This window comes from Antechinus flavipes, chromosome 2, assembly GCF_016432865.1.
Source record: "Antechinus flavipes isolate AdamAnt ecotype Samford, QLD, Australia chromosome 2, AdamAnt_v2, whole genome shotgun sequence".
In the NCBI taxonomy this organism is placed as follows: Eukaryota; Metazoa; Chordata; class Mammalia; order Dasyuromorphia; family Dasyuridae; genus Antechinus; species Antechinus flavipes.
In genome coordinates, this window is record NC_067399.1 from 339,401,566 (window position 1) to 339,413,090 (window position 11,525).

The window sequence follows — 11,525 nt, forward strand, 5'->3', positions numbered from 1 at the left end:
AACAATATACTACACTTGTGTTTCTTAATCACAGGAGACCTTGTGATTATAGTAGAGAGTTAACAGGATTTTTAGAAAAAGAAAAGACCTGGATTCAAATCCTTTCCCCTTCCCCTTCCTGGTTACTTTTTTGCCTTTGACATATCACTTAACCTCTCTGCTTATTTTTCTCTCTATATAAAATTTTGAACTTTTAACTTTGATTTCTTATTTAATCTCTACATTTATATACATAATATTAAATAGATATTTTTACAATTAATCAATTTATTAAACATATCTTACATGGACTTAGGTGACAGTCTTTACGACTACATTGCCCAGCATTCTATTCACTACTCTATGCTGCTGCTTCAGATTGCTTCTTCTTCAGATAGCTCAGGTCCTGGAAGATTCTGGTCTAAAATTGTTCAAGCCTAGATATAGGACTTTAACTGCAAGAGAATTTTTTTTCCCTTTGTTTATTTTGGATGATTTGGAAACTTAAGTTGGTCTATGAATAAACTTCTTGAAATTCTTCTTTGTGTATGTTTTATTAAATTTTAATCCCACTGTTGAAATATTCATATTCAAGTGATTAAGAGGAATAGCAGGTTAAAAAATAGAGATTACAAATGCAATTCCCACTATAAGGAATGAAAGTATAAAATCCTTGATCCTTTTACTTTTCTTTTTCATCCAGCTGCTTTGATGCTGCTTCAAGGTATATTAATATTTAACCTTTTTTTCATATTTTGACTTGCTTTTCATATTACTTTTCTTAAATTTTGCCTTACCAGTTGAATATGTTCTGAGTCATAATTTCTAAATTACATGGTTAACATGACACTAGAAACATTAAATATAGCAAGATAAGATGATTTTAAAGTAGTCAACAGTATGGCTGCTGCTATCCAAATCCCTGTACTTATTCTTATGTTGATTCTGAGCAAAAAGTAGCATTGAGATAACTCAAGCCAGTTTGCTTCACTACTATTCACTTTAATATGTATAATAAGCAGGTCATTCTTTGAAGATTCATATACATTTGTAAGGTTAAGATGAGTCATTTAAGAACAAAATGCTTGTTTCATACAAGGATGACTTCAAAATGTGTTCCTTCTTTCGAAAGATGTAAATGTTCCTATCTGGATGGATCAGAGATTTATTGATCTGCTTATGGGGACTATGTTAATATTTGGTTCTTTAAAACTATCAGCCATTAACATCCTTGCATAAACATAAAAGATTTTTCCAAAAAATGAAAATGAGATATCATTATCTTCCTTTGCATAAGTTTCTTTATAGTCAACTACATCTATTGAGTCTTATCATTGTTTGTAAAAAATACAGTATTTTTTGAATCCCTAGCACCTACCTTATATTAAGCACTTAATTGCTTTTAAAAAAAATATTAATCTTGTGGTGTATCTCCTATTAGAGATTAGATGGAACATAGCTCTCTTTGTTGAAAGGGGCAGCAATTCTGAAATTCAAAGGACATGAAATGATATATCATGTACTCAGTTCTTTATGAAGAAAGATGTCATTTGGTAGTCATGAGATCACCGCAATAATGCTCATCCAGCTTTTTGGAGTTTGCAAGTGGAAGCATAGCATTCTAATCATAAAACTTTTATTTTACTTATATAGCATTACTGTAATGGGCTGAGGCTTGAGTTGATGCACTGAGGTCCCAAGCATATGAGGCTAAATAGTAATTGGGCCATATTCTATTAATATATATGCTTGGAGAAAGAATGGCCCCGCCCACTCTTTGTGCAAGTCCTGATGTGTTGTATAGGAAATGACGATTTTGGTGGGTGGAGGCAGGGGAGTGGAAAAGGAAGGGGAAGGAGAGACTGCTTGCATTGCTATTGGGACGGCTTTTCAGCTCAGATCCCCCTCTGTTAGCTGGCTTCCTGTTGTAGCTGCCCATATTGCTATCGCAATCTTTCTTGCCCATATTGCTATCGCAATCTTTATTCACCTCTTCACTTCAATAAAGATTGAAGATTTTTCCCTTAACCTGAATTCCTGGCTTGGGCTGATTTTAAATAGGCGGTCATTACACATTACTATGTATTTTCTTAACAGTTATTCTTGGATTATTCATGAGAATTTCATTAAGACATTAAATAAGTCAAATTGTTTTTCTGTTAATTATTTTACAGTATATGTATGTTAAACAAATAAAAATCAGAAAAGCATAAAATTTACAAATTTAAATATAGGGGTTTTTGTTTTTTATTTATTTTGCTGCTGTCTGTTATTCTTACTTAAAATCAACTGGTTCATTCTTATGCCATTTTTAACTTGTATATTTTGCCTTAGATTATCTAAATAAAATAAGTGTAGTAAAAATAATGAAAGCAAAACAGCAGGGAATTTTATAATGGAACGAATAGTTTTTACCCTTCAGAGTAAATTAACTAGATTAAAAGTTTATATTAAGATAACTTACCTTGAGATTGTTTATGCCACAGTTACACATGGTATGATATGTAATAAGTATAAGGACATCTGTCCTATGCATGAGTCCAGTAATCCCAAAGTACCTGTAATAACCACATCTCTGACTGTAATCAGTCACTCCTTTCCCCCATAGGTCTTGTGTAATCACAAGTATACCAAAATTATACTGTGCTTCTATAGAAAGTTTTATTATCTCCATTTTGGTTATGTTACATTATAACAGATCACTTTTTATATTTGCTTACTTTTAAATATTAAAAAGTACAAAAGCCATATTGAAATTCAGATCAAAGCAACATAAACCTGGGGCAGTTAGGTGGCACAGTGGTTAGAGCACTAGCCCTGAATTAAGGAAGACTTGAGTTCAAATATGGTCTCAGACACTTAACACTCCTACCCATGTGACCCTGGGCAAGTCACTTAGCCTCAATTACCTCAGCCAAAAAAAAAAAAAAAAACACAACAACAGTAGTAACATAAACCTAAGTCAAAAATTATTTGTGGGGTTACAAATAGTCTGTTTACATTTTAGAATAATGTAGACAAAGTTGGTCTACTTTTTAATTCTCCCATTCTGCTTCAGCTTCATCTACTTAGATGCTTAACAGCCTCAATTTCAGGTTGTCCATTGGTCTTTGCAAGTTTAATCTTTGTAAAAGTGCTCTGCAAAGGAAAAATTTTTCTAGAGAATTCTGGTTCATATAACAGAATACAAAGTTCAAGACTAGACTCAGTCTTCATAGGATATGGTTTTTGCATCCCCTTTACTGATTTCAGATACTTCTTGACATGCTTGCTATGAGTGATCCACTTTTCATTTTTTGCTATCAGCAACAAGAACTTCAGCCAAATAATAGTCGTAATTTCCTTTAATTTTTAAATAGAAAATTTTGCTTTCTGTTTATGAAATATTAGGAGTCAACCTTTCCAACAGAGATGGTTTGCAGATATTGCAGTTTTCTCTGAGCTTGGTCTCAATTTTCTCATATTCTTAGATCAATTGTTATTTTTTTTCCTTAGTGCCTTCTGTTTTTTGCTCAGTGCTTGAATTGACCTCTGGACTTGTATGACCTATTTTGAAAGAAATGGAAAGAAGATTCCATTCCTCATAGGGTAATTCAGCTCCTTGCACAGTTAAGACAGCAGTCTGTAAGCATTTATTAAATGCTACATGTGCTAAATACTGTGCTCGGTGCTGGGAATGCTAATGTAAATAAAAAGAAAAATTGTCTTTACCATCCAGGACCTTACATGCTAAAGAGAGAATACAGTATACAGAAATTAATGAAAGAGAAGTAAGAGAGAGACAGAAGTACCATGCACAGAAGTATGATAGAAAAAGTCTGGAATACAGCCTTTAAAAAAAATAGACATGGCTGGCCTGAGCACTCCACTTTAAATGGATATTCTGAGCAATGTCATCTAATCAGAGCGAGAGTTCTGAGGATGAGAGAATACTTCTAAAGTAAAAATTCTAGGCTTAGACTGAATAACGGGGGCATGGTAGAAGAAGTCTGAACTGTATTGTTTAAGCATTGTTTAAGCTGCTATGTCATATCTCTCAGCCTGCTCAACTGCTTTGGCCTTCTTTCACCAACTCATTTTTACCCACAATTGAGTTTTTTGATCTTGATATAAGTAGTTGTTATTAATAAGTGTGCTGAGGCTAATAAACTAAAAGTGTAGTTGAGACTGTTCCTGTGTCTCACAGAATCAAACCCCCATCCCCTTTTATTCATCTTAGCAGACTGACAGCAGGACTTCTCTAACTCATTGAGGAAGTGAAAAGCCCACATAGAGGTTCCAGGATCATCATGGAACATCTAACTGGCAACATTACCTCAAAGAGTCTTGATTTCTCATAACCATATAATCCTGACCAGGGATACCCTTGAAAGGACTTTTAAAAATGTATCTATAAGCTAAACTTGAATTCAAGTGTATGATAACTTGGAAGGTAATAGGATCTCATTCATTGGATTTCTCACTATAAAAGTTCTGTCATTCTGTCATTTACAACATACTTGAGGGACTTCTAGGGACAGAGCCAAAATGATAGAGTTGGAAAAACACTTAGATAACTTCTCCCAAAATCCTCCTGTAGACAACTTTAAAAGAATGCCTTAAATGAAATTTTGCAATGACAGAGTCAACAAACGTTTGAGAAATTCTTTCAGCCCAAAATAACTAAAGAAGTTGAAAACAGTTTTCTGTGGTAGAAAGGCTCTAAGTCTTCATGGATTAAACATCAGGGATGGTACTAGGTAATAATAGAAGTAGCAGTATGGGAAAATGATAGCTGGTCAAAGTGAAATTAGAGGGGATCCCTGTGCCCACAGTGGACATAGGACCAAACATCACTTGTCAAATCAGTTGCCAATACCCACTTATGATTTAGAGGCAAAGAGGAGCAGCACTTTTACCTAACAAGGAACAGATAAAGGATCAAGGACTAAAGAAATCCTGAGGAACAGTATTGTTTCTAGGATTCAGGACCCTTTCTGAATAAAGATTACAGTGTAGGCCAGGAGAACAAGGATCACATTAGAAAACTTTAAAACCTAAGATTTAATTCTGAAAATATTAGTGAAAAATTCTGAAGTTTGAAGCAACAGCTTTAGCTGACATTTTCCAGTTTTCCCAGCAATTTTTGTGAAATAGTTCTTATCCCAGAAGCTAGTTTTGAGATTTAATAAATAGTAATTGATTATTGTGTCATGTGTTTATCTAATCTATTTCACTGCTATATAACTCTATTTCTTAGCCAGGACCAGATGGTTTTGATGACTGCTATTTTAGTTTTAGTTTGGTTTTTGGTACTGCTAGCCCACCATCTTTAGTATTGTTATTAATGTGATATTATTACTCTTCCAGGTGAATTTTGTTTTTGTTTTTTTTTTTCTAGCTCTATAAAATAATTTTTTGGCAGTTTGATTGGTAGGTGTGACACTGAACAAGTAGATCAATTTTAAGTAGAATTGTCATTTTCTTGCATATTACAACCTACCCATGAGCAGTTTATATTTTTCCAGTTGTTTAGATCTATTTGTGTAAGAAATGTTTTGTAATTGTGTTTACATATTTCTAATGGAATTTTTCTATCTTTTGGTGCTGGACTTTTATTAAAAAAAGAATGCCTATAATGTATGTGGTTTTATTTTCTATATCCTGCAACTTTGCTAAAGCTATTGCTTTATTAGGTTTTTGGATGCTTCTCTAGGATTCTCTAAGTATACTGTCTTTTCATCTGCAAAGTGATAGTTTTATCTCCTTTTTCTAATTCCTTTGTCTAAAAGTTGTCTTCATATCCTTAGACCACTTACCAATTGGGTGATGACTTGTATTCTTATAAATTTGACTCATTTTTCTATACATTTAGAAATGAGGCTTTTATCAGAAACACTAGCTCTAAAAATTGTTTAACAGCTTTCTGCCGCTTTTATAATCTTGGCTGCACTGGTTTTGTTTGTGCAAAACTGCTTTGATTTAATGTAATCAGAAATACCTATTTCATAATGATCTCTAATATTCTTATTTGGTCATAAATTCTTCCTCCTGAGATTTGATAGGTAAACTGTCCCTTGATTTCCTAATTTGCTTATAGTATCATTCTTTACATCTAAATCTTGGATCCATTTTGACTTTATCTTAGTCTATAGATTCAAAGAGAGAGATTTGAAGTGAGCATACTGAATGGGAGTCTTATAGCATTACCCCAGGCAATAAGTAAGTCAGTCCTGAATAAAAGATGCTAGCAGTGAGAGTGAAAAGTGGCATAGATTTCTGAGATACTGGAAAGGCATATGTGAGACTGAAGAGGAGGAATCAAGGATGATTCTGAGATTGGCTGAGAAAAAATTATGTATGCTAGTGACAGAAAGTTTTAAGTTTCTTGGAATATTCTTTTATAGGAGACAGGGATGCACACATTAATTTTTGCTTATGCTGAGTTAGAGGTTATAACCAAGACATCTTATAGTCAATCACTCAACTGTGAGAGAAATAGATTTGGAAATTTGGTGTTTAAATGATACATGGAAGTTATAAAAGTAAATTATTTTTCTGAGGGAAAATAATATAGATTCAAAACCACAAAGAGCTCACTTGGCCCTAGGGAATGGAGACTCTGAACTCTGATGGCTGAAGCTAATCTCCTGTTTTATTCAAAAGTTATCAGCCCAGACCTTTGTCTGCAAGACAAATGTGATTGTTTACTCTTTGAAAAACAAGTACAATTCTTTAAGTAAAATAGCTTTATTAGGCCTCATTTACCATTTGCCCTGCTGCTATCCCTTCCAGTTTTCTGGGCATTGGATTTCATCCTTCTGCCCAGTACTTAAGAACCACTGGTATTTTTTATCTAACCACTTCTGCACACCTTAGTGTGGGTCATCAGTTCTCCACTTGAACTCTCCTGTTTTCTTCAGTTGAACGCTCATGAGCTTTTTTAACTGTCTCATTTTTCTCTTTATTTCCAGAACTTAACACAAGTGTTTGGCAGGTAATATGCATTTAAGAAATGCTTTTCCACAAAAATTGACAACTGAACTTTGGGGGAATATTTGTTAGTAATAGTTGGGATGAGGGGGAAAAAAAGAATATGAACAGAGAGTGTGAGGTAAAGGACAAAAAAGGGCTTGAGAAAATAATTTGCTTATAGTGTTATTTTTTCTAGCTCTATATTTTTTTTGGCAGTTTGATTGTATTAAGAGGTTATGTTATAGGCATTTTTAAACATTGCTCCTGTGCTTATGTAGAATAACATCTTTTACTGTAATATGCATTCCATTTTTCAGAATTTTAATGGATAAAATCTCAATGTTTTTATTTTCCTCTTTCAGCCAGAAGAATTGAGAGACATCATTGAGAAGACTAGAGAGATGGAGCAGAACAATGGCCACTACTTTGACACTGCAATTGTGAATTCAGATCTTGATAAGGCCTATCAGGAATTGCTTAGATTAATTAACAAACTTGATACAGAACCTCAGTGGGTACCATCCACCTGGCTGCGATGAAAAAAAAAATCATTCCATAGCATGATTGTACTTTTCTTTGGCAAACTGCCAACAAGGAAAATCGCCTCCATACTTCAATGAGACTTGAGTATTAGGTGGCCAACAGTATCTTTATACCTCTGTTTTTATATCACTTATGTTAATATGATTAGGAGGTGTTCTGGCTGTTTGTAAACAGTTTTTCACCTATATTGTTCTAAGGATTCCTTATTCAGTTTTGGATCATAAATGTTAAGTATCAAACAAAGCAATCCCATTTTAATCATGAAAATCTTTGGATCCTGTTTTTACTGAACAACTATTTTCTATCCAGTCACATTTCCATAAAATGTAGTGTATATGCATACATGTGTGTATGTATATTAGATACAATCCATGTCACAGAGTTATAAATACTGATGTTATTTAACACTTAAGAATTTACCTTATGGAATCTTTGGTCTTTTCAGAATATACCTCTCAACTACAGAGCAGGATATCATTTGTGCCCCCTTCTCCCCCCAAAATTCGTTTTAATCTTCAAAAGTGTTATCTTTAGATTTTAAAAAAATACATACACACACACACACACACAGACTTAATTTTATTTTTTTAAATAAAAAGATATGTTACTTTGGTCTGGTTCAACCCTGTTAGGCTTGAATTCATTCTTAAGTGTATTATATTTTATCCTAAACTAAATTCCAATTGGAAAGTACTGTAATTTGGCTGATATTTATAATGTAAATATTTCAAATTTCTGTCTTTTCAGAATAAACTTTATACATTAAACTTCACATTCAGCAACCTTGGGTCCAGTGAAAGACACCCTATGGTTGGTCTTTTTAAGTATGAATATTTTATGCACCTCTCTTTTCCCTTAAAATTATAAATCAACTGATTTGAGAACTTCTTTCTCTGATCTATAGTACAACAGAAAAAATAAGTTACGTTATTATGGAAGATGTTCAAATGAAATGTGATTTTAAAAAATTAACAAAATGGGTCTCTTCCTCATAATGCTTAAGTAACTTTTTTTTTTAGTGAGGATACTGAGTACTAGATAATGTTTTATATTTTAATATGAGCATAGCATTTCTTGTGACTGTAATGGGTAATAAACTGGAATTCTGATTGTTCAATATAGCTGCTATACTATAAGTTAATATTTAATAGATCAATGATTTTCATTCACTTACTCAATATTGGAGTAAAATTAGATAAATCCTGGTAAAATACTGTAAAAGTTGACTTTGAGATCAGAAGGAATGGAAGACCTGAAAGTCATTTGATAGCACTTTAGGAAAATGGCATTGGAATAGTTATTACATGTATAGAAATATGAATTGTGTCCTAGCAGGGTCTGCTTCTTAAGACCAAAATGCTACATCTGGAGTTGGTATGATTTAGATTTGCTCTGTAGCTGTCCATCTTTACAACACTACTATTGTCACAGAAAGGTGGTTTTTATTCTCTTCATCCTTTAGAAGGTAAATAAAGCATTCAAGTGAAGTAGTAAAGGAGAGAGGGGACAAAACATAAAATGTGAATGTTAATTTTCTTTTTTAGTATCTTTAATTGCAATATTATTTCCTCATTCGTTCCCCAAACTGAACACTGGAATGAAGTTGACTTATAGCTTAATTTAATATAAGCTGTTAAGATTTTAATGGTTTGTCACATTGTCTTGTGTATACACTCAGTTTTTCTATTGCTATACATTATCTGTAATAGAAAACACTAGGTAGTCTACATTGCTTTATTTTTTGTTGTTGTTCAAATTTGAAGAGTCCCTAAGTTGACTGGAAAGGTATAGTGCATGAAAATAATTTCTAAAATATTTTTCCTTAGTATGAAATTAACATTTCTCTTGTTAAGGGAAGTGATAAGTCTTTTTCTCATCAAGTCTGAGACACTCCAGATGAGACATATCTTGCCTATGGAGTCGGAATGACAAAGGAAGCACTCGTTGAATTTGAGGGTACATATTAAAAATTTTTTACTTTGCACTTCGCTTTCCAAATCTCTACAATTTTTAACTTGTTCTCAGGAATAAAAGGTAGAGATTGTGTGGTCTGCTTTAATATGACAACTCTTTGTTAAGCCTGCATTATAACATTTTGATAGCTGAATTCCTACCATGCATTTAAGTTAGATTCTGGTGCTGTGCAGCTTCATTCATCATGTGTAGAGGATCCTCTTGTTATTGCAGCTGTACTGCAGCTGAATGAAAAGAATCTTTGCGTAAAGGCTACCCTTGTCTTCTACCTTCCCTAGGGATTCCTAATCCATTTTTGGATTACAAATGTTAAGCAAAAGCAAAGCAGTCCATTTTAATAATGAAAATCTTTGAATCAGGTTTTTACTGAATAACTACTACACCAACTCAGGTATACTTTAGAAATACCTGACAAAACATTTCTGTCTAACTAAAGTCCTCATCTTTCCATCTCCTCAATTCCTCTCACCTTATGCTACTGGTAGTGGTTGGTGAACATGGAAGGTGTATTCATCCCCAGATGCTTTCTCAATCCATTTCTTAATTTGTTTTCAGTACACAAAGGATGTGAAAATTGTCGATAAAACATTTGTTGATTTTCTTTCTCCTTAGGCAATTTAAGAGAGAGAATTCACACTACACACCAGAATACAATGCACATTTGATTATACATTTACCTGTCCAGACTTCATTTCTTCTCTTCTTTATGTTGTAGTTCTGATTTGAATTCCCTTATCGGGGAGTTAAGAACCCTCTATTTTTTTAAGAGAAAAATGGATCCCAGTTGTATACATTATTGTAATAAACATTTCCTATACAGAATTTTTAATAGGTAATAACTAATCTCAAACTGAAATAGGAGGGAAACTTTTGATATTCTAATCAATCCAGGTTTGCTTTCCATGAAAATTTAATACCTGGATTTCTTCTTTCCCTCCCTAATGATAGCATTAACAAGTATTAATATGAATGTAACTGTTTTCAAAATATGAACCCCAGGGAATTAGCCTTAACAAAGGTAATTTTCTGGAGACCTGTGGTTAACCCCTGCTTTCTATTTTCTACCTTGTACCTGCACTGTGTATTTTATGAAATGTCATAAATTGCACATTATAATGTAAAAAAAAATGTAAAATTATATTTCTAGATTTCAAATTAAAAAATCACTGTATAATCATGTTCTCAAGTTTTTGATTTTGTGTCCTTTGCTAAATTCACTCATTAGTTCTAAATGGTACACACTTCTGAAGGCTACCTAACTTTATATATTTATAATTTCCACCTGAGGCCAGGAATTGGACAATTAGTTAAAGGCTTATTTGTTCTTAGGAATAAAATTCTTTTTTTGAAGGAAGGTAACCATTACTCCTACTTCAAAAAGCTCATCCTTTCTTCTGTAATGCTTTTCAGTGTAAATACCTCTTCTCAGGAAGAAGTTTAAGGTTTGCAAATATTCTTTGTTTCCTCAAATAAGGTTTTTCAGCTATGTTGTGTTTCCCATAATTAAGGATCATAGCAATATTTAAAATATAATAGACATCGTAAATTCAGCAATTGTGTTAAGGATCTCTGTACTACAAGAGCTACTTCAGTGACTGAAACTATAGTGACAACATCTGAATTTGCAATCTAGCAAGTAGTAATAAAATCAAGCTACTTTTGAGAATATGGAAAGTTGAGGCACTATCAAAACTTTTATATAACAGAACTATGTTTAGACAAAGTTGGATTGCAGGTGGTATTCTAGAGATGAGGACTTTATGTCCAGTAGCTACTCCTAAGTATTTATTAAGAAACAACTCTAAGGAATTTTGATAAAGTATTTAGGATACAAAGATAGGCAGCCAGACGACTCAGTGGAGAGAGCCTGGAGTTAGGAAGACCCGAGGTAAGTTAATGTGGTCTGTGTGATTCTGAACAACACTTTTATCCTCTGTTTGCCTAATATACTTAAAACAGTAAATGGCAAATCATTCCAGTATCTTTATAAAGACCTCATGAAAAATCAGACACAACTGAACAACAGTGTACAAAGAGTCTTTGCCCTCAAGGAATTTCATACTAAAGGGTATAAC

At 33.1% G+C, this 11,525-nt stretch overlaps 1 protein-coding gene across 3 annotated transcripts in view; it reads left to right on the forward strand.

Annotated features, from left to right (window-relative positions):
* The window catches only part of PALS1 (protein associated with LIN7 1, MAGUK p55 family member), a 115,386-nt gene extending 104,762 nt beyond the window's left edge, over nt 1-10,624 (forward strand). For all 3 annotated transcript variants that reach the window (XM_051977863.1, XM_051977862.1, XM_051977864.1), the window contains exon 14: nt 7,296-10,624. In XM_051977863.1, the coding sequence (XP_051833823.1) occupies nt 7,296-7,472 (177 nt within the window). In that variant the 3' untranslated portion in view covers nt 7,473-10,624. The remainder of the gene's footprint in view (nt 1-7,295) is intronic.
* The last annotated feature ends 901 nt before the right edge of the window (nt 10,625-11,525 follow it).